The sequence below is a fragment of the Manacus vitellinus genome, unplaced genomic scaffold (assembly GCF_001715985.3).
Source record: "Manacus vitellinus isolate BGI_N305 unplaced genomic scaffold, ASM171598v3 scaffold_97_pilon, whole genome shotgun sequence".
NCBI lineage: Eukaryota > Metazoa > Chordata > Aves > Passeriformes > Pipridae > Manacus > Manacus vitellinus.
The window spans coordinates 469,665-488,290 of NW_021940906.1; the positions used below are offsets into that span (position 1 = coordinate 469,665).

General features: G+C 43.1%; 1 protein-coding gene across 4 annotated transcripts in view; it reads right to left on the bottom strand.

Annotated features, from left to right (window-relative positions):
• Positions 1–734: 734 nt before the first annotated feature.
• NCOA6 (nuclear receptor coactivator 6) overlaps positions 735–18,626 on the bottom strand; it is a 43,915-nt gene continuing 26,023 nt past the window's right edge. For 2 of the 4 annotated variants that reach the window (XM_018086514.2, XM_018086517.2), the window contains 6 exons: positions 14,312–14,433; positions 10,433–13,420; positions 8,822–8,890; positions 6,894–6,930; positions 3,880–4,028; positions 735–1,165 (listed from right to left, as the gene is read on the bottom strand). In XM_018086514.2, coding sequence (XP_017942003.2) covers positions 1,050–1,165; positions 3,880–4,028; positions 6,894–6,930; positions 8,822–8,890; positions 10,433–13,420; positions 14,312–14,433 — 3,481 coding nt within the window. In that variant the 3' untranslated portion in view covers positions 735–1,049. Of the gene's footprint in view, positions 1,166–3,879; positions 4,358–6,893; positions 6,931–8,821; positions 8,891–10,432; positions 13,421–14,311; positions 14,434–18,626 lie in introns of those variants that run through there. The other 2 variants (XM_018086515.2, XM_018086516.2) reach the window with 2 other exon arrangements.

Here is an 18,626-nt window from a genome sequence, read left to right on the forward strand (position 1 = left end):
GATAAACGCAGCCCTCACCCCATGGAACGAGGCCCTTCCCCTGCCTGTTCCCTGCTGAGCAGCTCTTTGTGGGAGCCTCCTCGCCCGGTGCTCCCTGCACAGATCCCGGGGGACAGGGTGGCCCTTCCTTGCTTCGCAGGAACAGCTGCATCAGTTAATTTGTTTGTGGTTAAACAAATTCCTTTCTAAAGCTCCATATAAGGAGCTTGCAGGCTCAGAGCTCTAAATAATCCCTTCAATCCTCCTGTTTGGAATGATGTTGCTGCTGTTGCTAATAATAATTCAACCCAATTTATAGGACAATAACATTTATTTAGAGCATGAGGGATTCCACATTATACAAACCCTTAAATTTATTTTTTGTTTCACTGGTCCATTTCTACAACAAATACATCGGATCTACTATATAATAAAATTATTTACATTTCCAAACAAGATGGGGTTTGTTTATAAACCCTCAGACTGCTATTCACATACAGTACTTAAACAACAGCACAATACATTATTTTAATACCTAAAAATGACAACCCTGTATTCTAAATTGTTTATGAAAAGCGAAAACAAATAAATTTACAATTGTCTTCCCCTCCCCATCCATTTCATACAAACACATAACCCTAATGTGCTAACCCTGAACTTCACTTTGTAAGTCCAAGGGGTTTTAGAAGAACCCAGTTTTTATAACTATTTATCTGTTTTTTAGAAAAAAAAGTCATTTATTGGGAACAGTATAATATTAAAATGACTTACTGTACAGAATTTTATTTAAAAAAGAAAAATCACAGCTCAAAATTGCTATTGGTAAATTCACACTCATTTACAAGTCTCATGTTTCCATGCAGTAATTTACTTGGATTTTCTTCTTTTTGACTGCATTGCACTGGCACTCGTTTCTGAAATCAAGAGAAGAAAAAAAGCATGGATACGGAGTCGGTAAGCCATTCCCAAGAGGTGCACAGATTGCCCTGTTATTCTTCCAAACTCACACCAGCGTGGAAACCTCTGGAGACCAGGATTTCCCAGCACTGGGACTGACTCCTCAGCTGCTGTCACACAACTGGCCCCATCGCCCCGACAGCATCGGCAGCCACACACACCACGGTCCCCGCGCTGCTCCAGGCACGAGTGCTGGGAGTCTGACATTTATGAAGCCCTAATATAACAGCTTTCAAAAGAAGAGTCAGATATTTTTAACTGTTCTGTAAGTTCAGTTCCCCACGTGCCACAGCTTGCTGGGCCTTTTCCCAGAAGGAAGCACAGCCTTGGGCACCACCTGTGTCCATCAGCCCCAGGCACCACGGAGATGGTGCCACACATCAGCTAGGGAAGGTGTTTTGGAGCCTGCCATGCAAGTTAAGAACCTGGTTGTCTGAGGGTTTGGAAAGTCATTGGAAAACAAGTCTCTTCAGTGTACACTGAGTCACAGGAACACCGCTTATGCAGAGAGACACAAATATTAACACCTGCAGAGCCACAGTGACAGCAGGTGACATGGCCAGTGCACTTACCAAGGCACTATGATTCCATTTCAAAACAAAAAAAGAGTAAGGACCAAGGGCATTTGCATCTTTAGATTTTTTTAAAAAACGTGATTTAAAATGTTGGCAATGTCTCTTTGGCTCTTTACAATGTTTTCCAAAAGCTATTGCAGCTGTGTATATTTTAAGAGTCAAAAGGGAAAAAATTTCCAAGTCCACCTAAAACCAGAACAGTAGCAGTACATGGCTGTTACACATGGTATTTGAATAACAATCAAAATTTCAAAATTTAACAAACTTGAAGCTACAGTAAATGCTGAAACAGCCCTTGCTGGAAAAGTACTCCAGAAAGGGAAAAAATAGCAGTATAGTACCAATTTCAGGAGTGAAAGACCTCCACAGGCACGACTACAGCCTGGAGCCCCTCCAAGCAGCAAGGCTGGCTTTGAAGTAGCTTCAGCACTAGCTGTTACCACCCTTGCTGCTGCTCCAAGCTCTGTGTTTGGGAGAAGGAATGGATCAGCATTGCTCAGTCCCTGTCCCAGTCCCTTGGGAGCATCCCCAACATCTCCCCAAAACCATGGACCAGGGCTGACTCTCCATGTGTTCTCTTCTCTCACAGTGACCCTTCTGCCTCCTGCTTCCCAAGGGAGTTCCTACTCCCACCGGTCAAAGTCTGCTCTCTTTCTCCCTGCTGTATTTCAGTTTTTTTCTTAATTGTTGCTTCTATAATGACCTTAAACAGCCTCTGTCTCAAGAGGTAACTCCTTCCACATTCCTGTTACCATGCATTAGGGGGGTTCGCAGGATACAGGTAATGTACACTGAGGCCTGGGGCACCCAAACCAGAATCATTAAGCTCTGATTCACTAACCAAAATGTACAACAGAGTAGGCACAAGTGGCAAACTTGTAGGCAGGTCACACTTTCGCAGCCACCTCACTACCCTCTGCCACCGAGCACCTGGTTTGGCTTCTGTTCTCTACAGCCTGGAGATAAGGCAGCCACAGCCCAGGTACTCCATGGAGAGCTGCACCCACGTGTCCAGCAAACCCCTGAGACACTGGAGCAGATTCAGATGCATGTTTTAAAAGCAAGGATTTTACTCACAGAGGTAAATGAATTATGCAGGCAGCACCAACCCCTACGAGAGTTCTGGTATTATTTAAATTTGATGCACTTTCATGTTCCCACATTTTCAGAATCTGACGTGTCACTGGTTGTCATCTTTAGGTTTATCCAGTCAGTGTGTGGGGCAGGTCACATGCTTCAGATCCCCTCAAACTCAGGCAGGTATCACCAAAGGGATTTTACATTGGCTTCACATTTTTCAAACTTTTCTTCACAATCATGAAAGAGAATTTATTTTTACAGTAGACTTAGATTTTTCTGCACAATCCTGCCACAAGAAGTAAATGTACTTAAATTCAGCAGCCACAAAAGTGCAGAACAAAAAGGTCCCCTGTGTAATCTTTGGGAGTCATTGCACAATGACGTATTGCTGGAAGGCTTCTCTGAAACTCTTAAAGCACAATATTCTTACCATCACACTTTAGTATCTCCAGTATGGAAATGGCTGCTGAATTCAACTTGACTTCCTTTTATAATCATTTTATATTAATACCTCTTTGTTCTGTATATTATCTTTAAAATATTGGTAGAGTGTTGCCTCCTGATGGTCTCTCTCTACCTTCTTGCATAACTTTGGTCCATCAGCATTTTTCTGACCCTTTAAACACAAGATTCTGACAGAATTAGCTTCAGCCTGGCACTGGGCTGTGCGTATCACACAAATGCTGCATAATTGTGAAAGACTGTAACCTGGGTAGGAATATGGTATGTCAACACCTGCTAATGCCATGGGTTAACTTCAGGATTTCAGGTGTTCTTGGAAAGAGGAGCTGAGGCTCTGTGCTACTACACAGCACTCCCTGATGCTCCAGGCTGCCATCCTGGCAGCTTTCAGAGCATGCCTGAACCTCAGCATTTGATTTGGCAGGAGCTGACCGTGCACTTGGGAAGACTTAAATCTTGTGTCTTTCGGGCTTCAGGAAAAAGAAAATGTCACTTTTTGATCTGAGTACAGTCCTTTCAACGGCCACACATTTCTGCCAAGAGAATTCAACTTCAACTAGGCAAGGTGCTGAGCACTATGGTGGTGAGTGGTGCAGAGCAAGTTCCACAAATGCAACAGAGGGGAATTCATACAGGATTTACTGCCAGTGCAGATGTCAGTAAATGCTTCAACACCAACCTGTGGCTAAATCCTTGAAACTAGAGTTAAAGAACCCAACGTGTACAAGCTGCAAACCAGCAGTAGGAGGCAGCTACTGCAAGGGCATTATCTGGGGAAGCAGGCCAGGTCCTGCCCTCTCCACAGAGAGGATGCTGTGCATGTTACCTTTTGCCGTGCCGGACGCAGAGGCAGGTCGGGAGGATCTCTTGCGCTGCCCGTTCTCTACAGCTTCCTGTGAAGCGGCAGAATCCTCTGTTCTTGAATTTCTTCTATTTGGAGGTTTAGACTTTTCACAATTCTCTTTTGTCTCATTACTAATAAAGTGGGACAAAATATTTCTGATGAAGTGTAAGAAGAATAATGTTTTTCTATGCAAGTCAGACAAGTTGGAGGATGGCCCGACACAGGTGCCAGTTCCGGACTATTAGCACTGGAGATATGAAATGCTAGAGATATCAGGAGTTCTATCAGATGAAGAATGACCTGAGTAAGCCAGAGTATAGTCCATTTCTATCAAAAATTATCAGAGGATACAGAATTGAGAAGTCCTCAAAGAGAATATTTTCAACATTAGAAGACCAAGAAATTAGATGCATTATAAATTGTCTGCTCTGTTTTCCACAGGTGCCACCATTACTGAAGTCTAGGAAAAGCAAACAGGTTACATTAGAGACTGCTGCAGTATGGGGATACAGAGTTGAAATTGCAGATGAACATCAGGAGGAATTAGGAACTCTTCAGGGAGTATGCCAGCTTTTGTGTTTGCTAAAAGGACTCACTTCATTGATCCAAGTGATTTCTTCACATATTAAAAAGTCTTTATTTAAAACTTTCTGCAAGTCTCAGAGCTTGAAGTTAAAATACTTTTTTTTTTGCAAGAGAAAGCTTTTTCCGCTATAAAAAAATAATTTTAGGTACTGTGGAAATCTGTGTTTCTTGCCACTGAGACAATAAATGGAGTGCTACCATTTTTTATTAAACTCCTCTTTTATTTTATCACTCTTTAATCTGTAAACTTATCCTGAACTTTGGATGTTTTCTCCTTAATGCCAGACAATTTCTGATGACTGAGCAGTTTCAGAAGATTAAGCTAAACTTATCTCCTGTGAATTCAAAGGTAATTAATCAACCAAATAAATTACTCTGCTAATGGAAAAGGCAAAAGAAAGCTCATTTCAGGCCCTTTGGGTGATACTTGTAGGATTTCAAGAAAGGCTGCCTGAATCAGAGATTGGAGTGAACACACAGTGCAGGCGACCTGTGTGTGACAGAGGTCCCACTGCAGTGTCACCCTTCAGGGAAGTCCTGCTTTGAGGGGAGAGACTATGACACATACTGGTAGGGTTAAGTAACAGGTATCTGAAATAAAGCAGTTTGTCAATGGAAGGAAAGACAAACATTCTCAAGCAAGGACACACACAGCAGAGGAGACTATGGAGGCACATGGATTGTCTCAGATACAAAATAAAGACTGAAATCCATTTCCCCGTAAGGCAGGACTATGTGCAATCTATAAACTGGATCCCCCAAACAGGCCTAAAACTGGTGTTCTCCTACGGAATGGGGGCACCTGAATCAGCAGTCACCTACCACAGAGGAGGGAAGCAAACAGGCATCAGCAGCTTAAGTTCAGTTAGTACAGGTAATTTTTACAGATTCTAATTACTAAATCCATAGCTGGGATTGTCTCACAGGAACCAACATATCGCTTCCCTCGTTTTACAGGAGGAAATCAAGTTAGTCCAAGTGAAAATATTTCTAGTGCTTTGTGGGTTGCAAGGTTCCTCTAAGGTTTTAAAGTTTTTTAATGGTTTTAAACTGAGAGTAGGTTTAGATTAGATATTAGGGAGAAACAGGCTTGCCCAGAGCAGCTGTGGCTGCCCCATCCCTGGGAGTGTCCAAGGCCAGGTTGGACGGGGCTTGGAGCAACCTGGGATAGTGAAAGGTTTATCTGCCCACAGCAGGGGGCTGGAAGGAGATGAGCTTTAAGGACCCTTCCAACCCAAACCATCTGTGATTCTATAAAGGTTTGTCCCATATGGTATTTAACTCCAGGAGCCCAAAGGTGCCCATCGCATCACCCATCACTAGACTCAGTTTGCCTGCAAACTTTCCTTCTTTTCTGGTCTTGCTCAGAAAAACATCAATCAGAAAAACCCAGAAAAATGCCTTTGTGGTAATTTGATGTGCTGAGTTTAGAGATGGTCACACAAGGACATTTTATTTGGAGAATCTGCTCAGCTGCCAAGTGTTCCACCTTCAGCTTTTCAGAAAAATTCTACCCTGAAGAAAACTTGCTGTGAAATTTCAGTTCATCTTTGATACAACTTGAAAGATGCCATACCTGTATTTACCAGGTGAAGGTAAATACAGTTAAATATTCCATTCAGAGTCATTCCTGATCTGAGGAAGCGTACTGCATTCCCTCCCTTACAAAGGAAGACACTGCCTCATCTCCCGAGGTACCCAGCGGGGTGGCTGCACCTCTTGCCCTGGCTTAGGGGTTGTTCCACTGATGAGGGCAGCATCCAAACCCTGTCAGCTGTGCCAGCTTAGCCAAAAAACACAGTTTAGCCAAAAACCTTACCAAGGTCTATCATTACAGACTAAGTGTAAGAGCCCAGTGTGTTTAGAATCTTACAGAAGTAGATCTTCAAAACTGTCATTTTCTTCTGACAGAACACAACCATTTGAAATATGATATTTTAATTACTGAATGTCTTAACCAGGACAACATGAAGTTTCTACCTGACCTTGTCAGGTTTTGGCAAAATGTCAACAAGCAAATAGAGAAAAACTGTTGAAAACAATCACGAAGGCAGGAGAAGAACAAACTTTTGAAAGACTTCCTTTCAGAAAACAAAAATTCACATGCTAAACCACAGGCTTTGGGGGGTTTAGTTTTGATTTGCTGTGGAACCACCAAGACCATTCCAGGACATGAAACATCCAGGCCTGAAGGGATGAAAGGAAACATTGCCAAAAACACAGACTTGGGAAAAAGTTACTTTAAGTTCTACATTTCAGCAGTGGTGTGGAACACTCAACTGGCCTGATTTCTTAGCAGGAAAGAAAGGGTATGGCCAAGAAAATGAAGTTGAGCAATTGAAGCAAAGAGAAAGGGACTTCCTCCCATGAAAGCTATATCTACTCTGAATCTATACAAACTATCTCCTTACCTTTGACCAGCAACTACTGCAGCATTTGTCTCAAGTTCTACAAGAGAAAAAGATAATTTTAAAGTCTGCTGTAGCAGTACATAACTGCTGATAAGACATGACTAGCTCACATTTTTCTACAAGGTATTAGGTCAGAAGAATAAACTTCTCTCAAAGCAAAGCAAGTCAATATATCAAATACCATATCAGCCAGGTCTGATTACAGCCTGCACCAGCTAAGACAGGGAAAAGTTAAAACCCTGAGAAAAAAAACTGTAGAGAAACTCCCTGACAAGGGTTATACTTTTCTTCCTTTTTTAACTTCCATTTTAGACAGTTAATTTCTTCTGAAACTTCTAGGTTTTATTAGTTTTAAACTAATCAAAAGATACCCATCTGGCTCTACTGTGCATGTAAAATTTTGCCTTAACCCAGCTGTCTCTCAGCAGTATCTTCTAATGCAGAGGAAGACAAATTTATGAAGTCCAATTATATTTGTACGGAATGGGAGAAAATCTCAGGGGAGGTGTTATAAAGAGAAGTCTGACCTGCCTTCTCTGTCTCACAGTGATTTCACACATACAGGTCAGGTTTCCTTTGGAGTCTTCACCTCAATAAGCAGCTCTCCTTTTCAGCATATAAAATGTCAAGTCTTTTTACTGTCCATATTTCAATTCTCCTCATATCCACCAGATTCTTTGTTGAAAGGGAGGATCTATACCTAAACAGAGCCCTTCTCCTGAGAAACTGCCACAGATTTAGGGATTACCATTGCAATCTCATAGCTTAACTCCCTGTGGTTTGTCATGCTGCCCTCAGTGAGCTCCAGCTCAATCCCCCCAGTCAAACCTCGGGGATACTGGGGCACAAACTGGGGCTTTGTCTTTGAGATCAATTTAGCACCCAAAGTTTCCTAGAGCGTGCATAAGGAATAAAGGTGTAAAAAAAGTACAAAAATGGATAATATCTGTCCTCTTAGGATAAACTTGCAGTGTTGGCACATCAGCCTCTTCAGTACAAATGGATATAGCACCATCTGGGAAAAACAGATGTCTTGGGAACAAAGGAAGAAGAGACTAAGCAACATAAGGAAAGAATTACCTTTCTTCCTAACCAAAATTTGAACAGGGAGAATATCCAATAGCAAAAAATGGATGGAATCAGTGCTTACCCCCAGCAGGAACTCTACAATACAGCCAGAGCAGCACGGGGCAATGAGTCAGATGTGAATCAACAGAGTGTATGACCATCTTTGTTTTAGTGGAAGGTCAAAGAAAACAATTTTAACTTTCTGAAAACTCTAATCAGATTAGAGATGGCAAACGGATGGAGAGCGGCACTTCCCATAAGCAAGCCCACATCTATCCATTTTCCCTACTCATCTTAGGAATTACTTTTTTAAAACTCCTAGAAATTGATGGTGAAACACCATGATAATAGATGGCAACACCAAAAAGTCATCTGCCAGGGCTCCATCTTGAAATAAACACTGCTGAGGGGGCATTAAAAGATGAACAGAAAAAAAAAGGTTACAACTGTAAAACACACTCCCAGCATGGCTTTTGGAAATATGTTCAAAATGGTATAATATAAAAGAAAAACTCCTATTAGCACTGAACAGGACTTCAAAACTCAAACACAGCATATTTTTACAAATCCATTCCCTCCAGTTTATCACTGAATATCTAAAAACTTCTTTAGTGATTTTTTCTTGTTTTACTTGATCCCATGCTGAATCTCCCACAAGGATTTGGAGACTTCTAAAGCACAATGTATCTAGCAAAGAAAAACAATCCCGAAAGCACAAATAATAATAAACCCCCCACCAAAGCCCCAAACTACCCAGCATGTTAGTGAGCACTGAATATGCATTCAAATAAATACATTTTCAGTTCCGAACATAAAGGGTTTAGTTCACCTCTATTCTGGTTTTCCGAAGGAAGATTTACCTGTTCTTTGAACAGTACTTTCTGGTGTTGCAACTGAACTTTTTTTCTGTGTTAAATGTTGAGAGGATGCTAGAATAAAAGTGGAGGGAAAAAGTATTATTGTCAAAGGGAGTCAAAGGAATTCTTGTGGTGTGACTGGGCCGCTGGTACAAAATTCTCTATCTTCCAGCTGACTATGTTTTGGCATTTAGAAATGCAATATTTTTAACCTACCCTCCACTTCCCCCCCCACCACACATATCTCCTCATTTAAAAACAAACTTTGGCAAAACTTTCCCCAGCAAGTTTTCTCAAAGTAGAATAAGTGATGAAATTGAGTATATAAACCACATTTTTAAAGGTAACGATTTTTCAGCAGATTGAGAAATTAAAAGAAGTCCTAGAAATTCAACAGTTTCTCATTTTAATGCTCATTCCAACAGAAGTTCTGGGAGAAAATGGCATCTTTGTTAACGAATCAATGCCCTCACTCTTTCAAATAAAGTGCAAAATATGCTCCAGAGTCACCCTTGAAATCCTTCGGCAAAAAGATGATGCAACTTCACATTTCTTAGATTGCCAAGTAAAAAAAGTAAGATGGAAAAATAATTTTTGCTGCAGTAATGCTTTCTAGTCTTCTCTTATATGTGCTAACAAACTTATGGAGAACAGGAAGACAAAAAGTTAAACATTCCTGTTTAAATAAACAGTATACACTTCCATTTTTCTCCTAAAAAACCAGAATTCATTCTCTGAAGCTCAAAGGCTTCATTTGCCAGTGGCATACAGCTAAAACATCCAATAGCCACAGGGAAAGTCACACTGAGGCTGAATCTCTCAGTTCCCTTGACTTCTGTGGATTTTATTTTCCATAATTTTATCTTCTGTGTCTAATTCATGTTGTAAAGCAGAACAGACACTCAGCTTACTTCAGGAGTGATGGGTTTATTTTCACACCATATTTAATAAATTAAAAATGTCATATATAAAGTCTGCTAGATGTTCAAATTAAAATAACATAGGAGAAAAGAGCTCATATGTGAAGGTATTTTATGTTTTTATATTAGATGCAATTCTAATCACTTTTTCAGGAATTTGTCTGAAATGTTATTTAAGTTATTCCCTAGACAAATGGGGACTTGGTATGGGTTTGGTTTTTTTTCTCTTCTGGAGGTTATTCAGTTATTTCCCTAGAGGATTAAGGTTATTCAAAGAGGGAAGTAGTATTATTAGGATTAATTAAAAATATAATATTTAAATCAATAAATTGAAATTTAAAAAGTCTCTGGCAAGACCAAAGCAGAGTACCAGTGTATCTACCAATATAAAATATTTGTCATTACTGATGCGTCCACGTTTTCTCCCTGCTTCCAACATTTACATGAAGTTACTCTGTTCTTGCACCATATGTTCATGACAAATACCCCACTTAAGCAGCAAATGGAAACTGAAATAAAACTTCTGGAACTTGAATCTTGGTGAATACCAACCTGTGTATCACTCAGAGATTAGGAACAAAAAAGCGTCAGCCTTGGTTGCAGTGCCTACACTTTATGATGTTCACGGAAAGCAGCACGTGGGGATTTACAGCAGCAATCCCATTCTCCCCTCCCCGGGCAGCACTGCACTTACCTGCGCTCGGCAGCAGCTCTTGCGGTGCTCCCGCCTTCTCCTCCGCCCCGGCGCCCCGGGGAGCTCGGCCGGGGCCCCGCGGGGCACTGCTGTTCCCGCTGGGCCCGGGGGGCTCCGGGGCTGCCGGGGGGGCTCCAGCCGGGAGCGCAGTGGGGGCAGGAGTGCTCGTGGGTGTGCTCGGGGACGTGGAGGCAGGAGCAGGAGCCGTGGGGCTGAGGCTCGAGCTGCCAGGCCCAGAAGTGCTCTGTTTTGTAAGACTGTGTGCTGGAGGGGTCACAGTTTTGTTATCTAGTTCTGCTGGTGGTTGCTCTGTTCCCAAACTATTTGGAACTGATGTTTCCAGTCCCTGACCTTCTGTTTCTCCATCCAAAGCGTACTGCTCTTCCCCTTTCTCCAGGGAGCCAGTGACTTTCTTGCATGCTTTAGTCAGCAAGAGTTGGCCAATCTTGTCTACTTTTCCCTTTCCCTTGCTCGATGAAACAGGGCTGCGTCTGTTCCCAGATCCCGGGCTGCTCGTAAGCAGAGGTGAAACAACAGGTCCTGGCTGCACTGCTGGCAGACAGCTCTGGTCACCCGACCCACCACCTTGGGAAGTCTCCTCTGGATTGAAGTCCTTGACTTGCTGAGCAGGAAGATGTGAAGCAACACTGGAAGAAGCTGTAGCAGAAGGCGGCAGCTGAACAGGAGATGCCAAGGGATTCAGAACCAGTGACCTGCTGGTGGGAATACTGGACACAGGACTGCTGGATGATGTACTGGGAGGAGTGGGCCCCGAGGAGAACTTGATACTCTGTGGGATATGCAAAGGACCAACAACTGCGACCGACTGAGGCATCAGGCTGGAGTTAGAAGTCATGGGGGCTGCTGGAATCGTGCTGGACTGAGAGCCCTTCATAACCTGAATTATTGAGGATGAGTTTATAAAAACAGGTGTAATGAACTGTGGCCGGGCATTGGACTGAACCGCTGACTGTCCCTCTGAAACCATCACTTTGCTCCCCACATTGGGCATTGTGACAACAGTGGACACTAATGCAGGTTGCAAGTGAGATGGCAATGGAGCTGATGTATTAGCAGCAGATGTAATAGGGTTGGAAGTCACAAAAACTGTTATCTGGTTGGGGGCTAAAGGACCTGAAACAGAAGAAGAGTTGACAGGCCTCTGCATTACTGGTGGAACACTCTGTGCCATGGTTGAGTTTACTTCTCCCAGTTCTTGGTGCCCTGGATTTGGACAGGGATCATTGTTTTGAGGCAAGTTAAGTGAACTGGAGGGCTCCTTGCTCAAGGATGAATCCTGCAGTGGCGGAATGACAGCTATCTTCTTTAGCTCCTCACCAGTGGTGACTATCGGTGCCATTTCAAGACCAGTCAGCCCAGGGGGCTTAATGGTTACATTAGGAGCTCCAGAATTGTCAAGAAGTTGACTTAAAGAAGTTGGGGCCTCCCTCATAGCTGGAGATACCATGGTTTTACTTTCCTCCATGACTGGAAGCTTGCTAGTGTCTAAGCCTTGCCCATCTTTTTTTGACTGTTCTTCTGGAATCAACACCTTCATTTCTGGAGTAGGGATACCTTTGAGTTCAATACTGGGCTGGTCTTTGTTACCTTGGACACCTTGTGCACTTTGGCTCTCAGTATCTTGAGGCACACTTAGGGGCTCCTTATTGTCTTCAGGAATGCCAGTCACAGCAGGTACAGAAATTGCAGGACTCTGGTTACTTTGCATGGGATTATTTTGAAAACTTGTAGTCACAGGTGTTGGCAAAGAAGAGGGACCAGCCATCATATTTCTCTGTAATTCCATGTTCTGCAAGAGAGATGGGTTCTGTTGAGTTGTCAATGATAATTTAGCTGTTTTTGAATTCTGTCTGCCAGGGCTTGGTGTAGTTTTCCTACTGGATCCAGGACTGGACCTTCGACTATTGCTTGGACTTGCTCTCTTTGTTCCTCCAGTGTTGGTTTGTTTGCCTGAATTAATGACCACACCTTCCAATTTGTGTGACTGTGAGGCTGTAAAAGCAGACTGATTGTTAATTGTTAGATTTGATGGGGCTTGTCCAATGGCCTTTAAAGTAGTGGGATTCAGACCCTGCTGATCAAATCCTCTATTGAGATTAGGCCTGGGAGGTAAAGGAATATTGATCTGGGGAGGGAAAAGACCAGCTATAGAAGCATTGAGCCTCTCTGGAGACAAGCTTATTTCTGAGGGTTCTGTGCTTGGTGGACGGTTATTAGGAGTCTGAGGATAGTATGGCCTTGGGCTTGCTCTGTTTGGGGTTTTAGGCCTTGAAGTTTGTGATGGGGCAGCAACATTTGGAAAATGGTGTGTAAGAGCACTAGGCAGAGAACTAGACTGCTGCTGAGGACTTGCACCTTGGGCAGCTGAAAGTGGGGACGGTCCAGGCTTGGGTCCTGTCATCATTAATTGGTTCTGTGAAACTACTAAATGAGATGTCAAATTATTCTGAGCTCCTGATGTTGGGGGGCCCTCAGCTCCACCTCCTTCTGGAAGTGAGGATACTGATGAAACCTCTCTGAGGGGTGAGCTGGAAGGATTCTGTACATTATCCGGATAAACCATTTTTCTTGCATTACTTCCCAGAGGAGGATTGCCCGTCAAGGCAATTCTTTGCTTATCAGGAGATGGAGGCACCGATCCAGGCCCTTGGAGGTTCACCATTACTGGCATGTTCCCACTCTGCTGCATTGGCATTCGCTGAGCATCTGGGTTCAGAGGCCCTCTGGGTGGGTGAACTCCCTGCGGCACAGGCAGCCGGACCGATTTGGGATCCTGCTGCATCATCAGCATCATCATCATCTGCTGCTGCTGCTGCTGCGGCGTCTGTGTGGGTGCCTGGGCTGGCTGTGGTGTTGGCTGGGGCTGCTGCTGCTGCTGCTGCTGGGGCTGGGGCTGCTGTGTGTGTGGCATGAGCTGAGGTGGCATCTGCTGAAGTGGCCTTTGCTCCACTGCCTGAGATGGATAACCTAAGACAACAGGATGACACATTCATTAAAACCAACCAAATATCAGGAGAAGCAGAATTTCAGTAACAAACAGGACTGGATAGAAAGTACAGCCTGGAGCCTGTTTATCTTGTGCGAGAGCCACATTAACAGAACAGGCTATGCAAACATGGCCAACGATTTTACTTAATTCATAAAAATACTTTTACTTAATGTATGATGTGTGGGATTTAACTGGAGATCTCTTAGTGTTGTATCAGCTATTAACTCAGATTCATGCCACCAGAAAAGTCTCTGCAACAGCCCATGTCATTTCACTGACAAATGCAGAGTTGGACTTTCACTAATTAATATTCCTTAAAACCAACTCCAGAGTTTGACAGCCCCCGAGGGTCATGGACCAGTATATCTGCTACAGACCTGACATTTTCTGGTGTACAAAGCAGAACCTGACGTGTATTACTTGGCCAAAAACAGTGTTAAGAATCACTTGTGTGGTTTGTAACAGAAATCCTGTTGCAGACGTTAGATTTAATCCTCTCTACGTGCAAAGGATAATTTCAACAACAACCCCTATTTATTCTGAAAAATCAGTTATAGGTTAATGCTAAATTTTTAAGACATCAGTCTGTGCTAGAGCTAGAAATACGATTTTTTTAATCAATTATGTTATTGCTGAATAACTCTGCAGTTTTCAGCATGGTACCTGCAAGATGATACATGAGAACCTGGCCACCTCTTCATTTTGAGCTAATTCAAAGAGAACACTTAAACAATGGTATCAATTACTTACTAGGAGGAAAACAGGTTTAAATTTGAATGTGTGATAGCACAAATAAAATAGAACAGTTAAAAGATCAATTAAAAGCTCTCCTTATTACATTTAGATAATCCACAGAACAGTCCTACTACCTGGTGGCCTACTTGCAAAATCTGAGAGTTTAGGGCCTGACTTATCTAAATTCATTCCTTGGTCTCCAGACATCGACGACTGATCACTCTCCTCCAGGCCAGCTGGACGTGGTTCTGAAGAACTGAAAGAAACATAACTGCAATTAAGATCCAGTTAAATCAGTGTTTGATTTCTGCTTCTATAACTAAGTACTCAATTAATTCCTAGCACTTTCCACAGACCTAGAATAACCCACTAAAATGCCTCTGATGCAACATGCCAAACTGGAACACAGATCCCAGGTCTGTGTATAGTCCCTCCTCTGCCTAAAATATTACAGAAAAGGAAACAAGTTGCCTGGTGTTCTACTGATCTTAAAACGTTTATTTCTACCTTGAATCCTAGTTTTATAACTAAGAAAATGCCAATGGATATTCCAAATAATATAGCTATATATTTTTTCCAGCCAAACAGGCTAGAATGACATCTGTATAGATAAGCAAGTGCTATGGGTAGATGCATTTTTAATTAATTTTAAAGGTAGCACCATTTATTCCAGAAGTGACTTGCTCAGGTATCAGAGACCTCCGATCCCATCACCGCAAACTGCACTGACACGTCAGATATGCCCGTGACCCTCCAGAGCACAGACCTCTGTGTGGGACTGAGGCTCCACAAGTGACCCCAGACTGGTCTGGCTTGGAAGGGACCTTAAAACTCATCTTTTTTCAACCCCTGCCACAGGCAGGGACACCTTGCACTATCCCAGGTTGCTCCAAGCCCCATCCAACCTGGCCTTGGACACTTCCAGGGATGGGGCAGCCACAGCTGCTCTGGGCAACCAGGGACTCCCCACCCTCACAGGGAAGATTCATCTCAGTATCCCATCTATCCCTGTCCTCTGGCAGGGAGAAGCCATTCCCCCCTGTCCTGTCCCTCCATCCCTTGTCCCAAGTCCCTCTTCAGCTCTCCTGGAGTCCCTTTAGGCCCTGGAAGGGGCTCTCAGGTCTCCCTGGAGCCTTCTCTTCTCCAGGTGAACACCCCCAGCTCTCTCAGCCTGGCTCCAGAGCAGAGGGGTTCCAGCCCTCAGAGCATCTCCATGGCCTCCTCTGGACTCGCTCCAACAGCCCCACAACCTTCTTGTGCCCCAGAGCTGGAGGCAGCACTGCAGGTGGAGTCTCCTCTGAGCAGAGTAGAGGGGCAGAATGCCCCACTGACCTGCTGCCCACGCTGTGGGATGAGCCCAGGACACAGGGTGTTCTGGGCTATGAGTGCACATTGCTCGGTCACATTCAGTTTTTCATCCCCCAGCATTCCCCAAGTCCTTCTTCCAGGGTACCTGATGCTCCAGGAGACTCTCTAGGACAATTTAAAATTGCTCAGACTCGATCCCCAATACTTCCACTGAAACAAGACAGTTTTTGCCTGTTTAGAAAAAACCAAAATTTCTATAGCTATCAATATGGTCAGGACACGTAAAATAAAGAGGGATGAAGAGCAGAAGACCTTAATTGCTTATCATCTGCATAAGAACGTAGTGGGGAGATCTACATAAGAAAAGCTCTAAGCTAAAATTAAAGACATCAAAGTCAGTCCACTTCCAACTAAGAGAGGCAGAATCATGCAGAAATGCCACGGAAAAAAGACACTTCAGCAAAATAAGAATGTGAAGTACATAAGGATGGAGAGATCTATCCTATTTAATTTTACTTGAGAGTAACAGTTTCCGGCACCTGTAGAGCTGACATGGAGAGACCCAGGCCAGTCCTAACATTCTATCAGCTACCGAATCAATATTCAAAAAGCAGTGTGTGACTGGAAATCCCTGGGTTTCACAGGTCACAACTGGGAAGAACATAAACCAAGAGGAAGAAAAGGTGAGGAATGGGGCAAACACAGAGCTGTTCCAAGCACTGCTGCTGAGGTCAAGGACTGCCAAGAAAGCATTTGGAGTAAAACCCTGTGTCTAATCCAGCACACCACCAGTTTTTGTGAGGCAGGTGGTGTAGACTTACCTGCCTCCACCAACGAATTTGATGAATACTGGCAAAATGGATAGGTATGCCCCTGAGCATTATATTAGCAGTCACAAATGAACAAAAATTCTGACAAGAAAATTACCCAGAGGAGCTGCAGCCTTTGGAGCATGTACCAGCCATGTGAACTGAAAGAACTGCCTAAAATTGTGAATACAATCTCAAATTTGCAATTTTGCTATTTATGATTTATTTATAATGGTGGGAGATTAAAAATGCAACAGTTAAAGACCAGCTAAAAGCTGATACAGAGCACCACAGCACAGGCAAGTTTAACCTTGAAAACAATACTGGTGCAAGATGGATCCTTAGCAAACACCTCCTGCCAGATGGATCTGATCAGGCAGCTGTGCAAACCCGGCAAAACAGACCCAAGGTTGGTTTGCTCACCTTGGGTGAGCAGTTATGGTAGGAGAGACTGCTGCTGTCATTGCTGGAAAATTTAAACATCATTTGAATGTAGCTGAAATTCACGGGGCATGTTTAGCAACCACCACTCATCAACACCCCCCCACCCAATTATGAATATTCATAACAAGATGAGGTTTGTGTGAGAGGGACAAAATATTCTACATTTATTCTTCTTTTCTGTTGCTCTGAATGTAAAAAAATATAAAAAGGTAACTGCACATTAGGTACAGTCTGGATTGTCATCAGCAAACTCTCTGCTCACCAGCTGCATTCTCAAGTACAACCTTCAGATACAAAATCCCTTGTCAGAGTGGAGAGAGAGCCCCAAGAAAACCCAAACAAAATCAACCAAACCACAAAAGGCAGTAGCTGCTGTAACAAAGCGAGCAAACATAAAATGACAGCACAGATGTGGCAAAGCCAACCTTGCTGGCTCAGTACAGTGCTCTGCAACAGTTCCTGTGGTACAGAAAGGCTCGTCCTGTGCTGCTGAGGGAGGGCCACTTCCCAGCTGGGGAGGGTCTGTCACCCTCAGCCCTGCGGTGAAACGCTGCGAGTCTGGTTGAGAAAAGCCCCTTTGTCCTGCAGGGCTGTCACCACCTGCTCTGGGCTCTGCAAACCCAAATGCCAGCAGTGGCCTTACCCAGCAGGTTAGTTCTATTCTAGCAGCACACAGGATGTTCATGGCCTGTGCACAGGGGAACATTAAACAACTGCTTGTTTGTGCATGGATTTAATAGAATTAACCAAGGTGTTTGATCTGCAATCCCATTTCATCCAGCATCTTGGTCCTCAGTTTACATCCCATTACCTACAGTCTTCAGGTTCAGAACAAACATGACGAACACTTTTAAACAACCTACTTCTCCAAAATGTCCTGGGTTTCATTTCAATGCCAAGCTGCTCAACTAAGCAAACCCTTAAAACTATTTTAGACTCAGCTGAATAAACTCTTTCAATATCTTATTGCTTACCCTATTTACATTCCAATATGCTCAGTCTGCAATCCATATTACTAATGGTACTTTTATTACTTCTCTGAAATTATTTCTTTTTAATGTATTTATCAAATTAGCTGCATTTCCACACAAGGCTTGCTGCTCTGAATTATAAAATTTCTGAGTAAGCATGACAGAGAGGATGTTGAAAAGCATCATATTTGCTTCTGATGACAAAGAAAGTGATCCAAATCAGATTTAAAAGAATCAGCAATTCCAAGTTAGGAAAATGCTGAGCTTGCCTAACAATGCAAGGGAAGCCAAGAGCGAGGGAAGCAGGAAGGTATTGCAGCCAGCTTCCACTACAGTTACCTTCCTTTTGCTGGAGATTAATCTCAGAAACATGTGTGAGAACAGTTCCCTTCTTAATGCTTCTGCAAGGATATAGTCCATTTAGAACCAAAATGCAAATTCATATCAGAACAACATTCTGCAATGGCAGAGAACATGAGCTGAAAATTTAAGTAATAGAGTAAGTACCAAGTGGTATTTCCTTTGTTAATTACACTGAAATCTGATCAGAGCCTTATTTAGGAGCTAGAATTGAGTTGTCATAGTTCAACAGAAAAGCTGCAATTTAGGCTTCTCCTACTGAGAAAACTTTTTAATAAGCAAATAGTCTTGTGGGGCTGTGTAAGCTCAGAGGAGAGAATTTTATAGATCCATTTACTGATATTCCCAGGCCACACTGAGGCTGGGTGCACATCAGTAAGGCCAATGAAAATAAAATCCTAACAAGGGTTTTTTTAATGATTAATGGATTTTCTTTTCAGAAGACAATGCCAACTCCTCTGCTTCCTCTGAATCCTCTGTCACTTCCATGGCAAGGTGCTTGCTAAGCAGTGGTTACTATTATTTTATTGGAATCTCTTTGGACTGGAGGAGCCTGT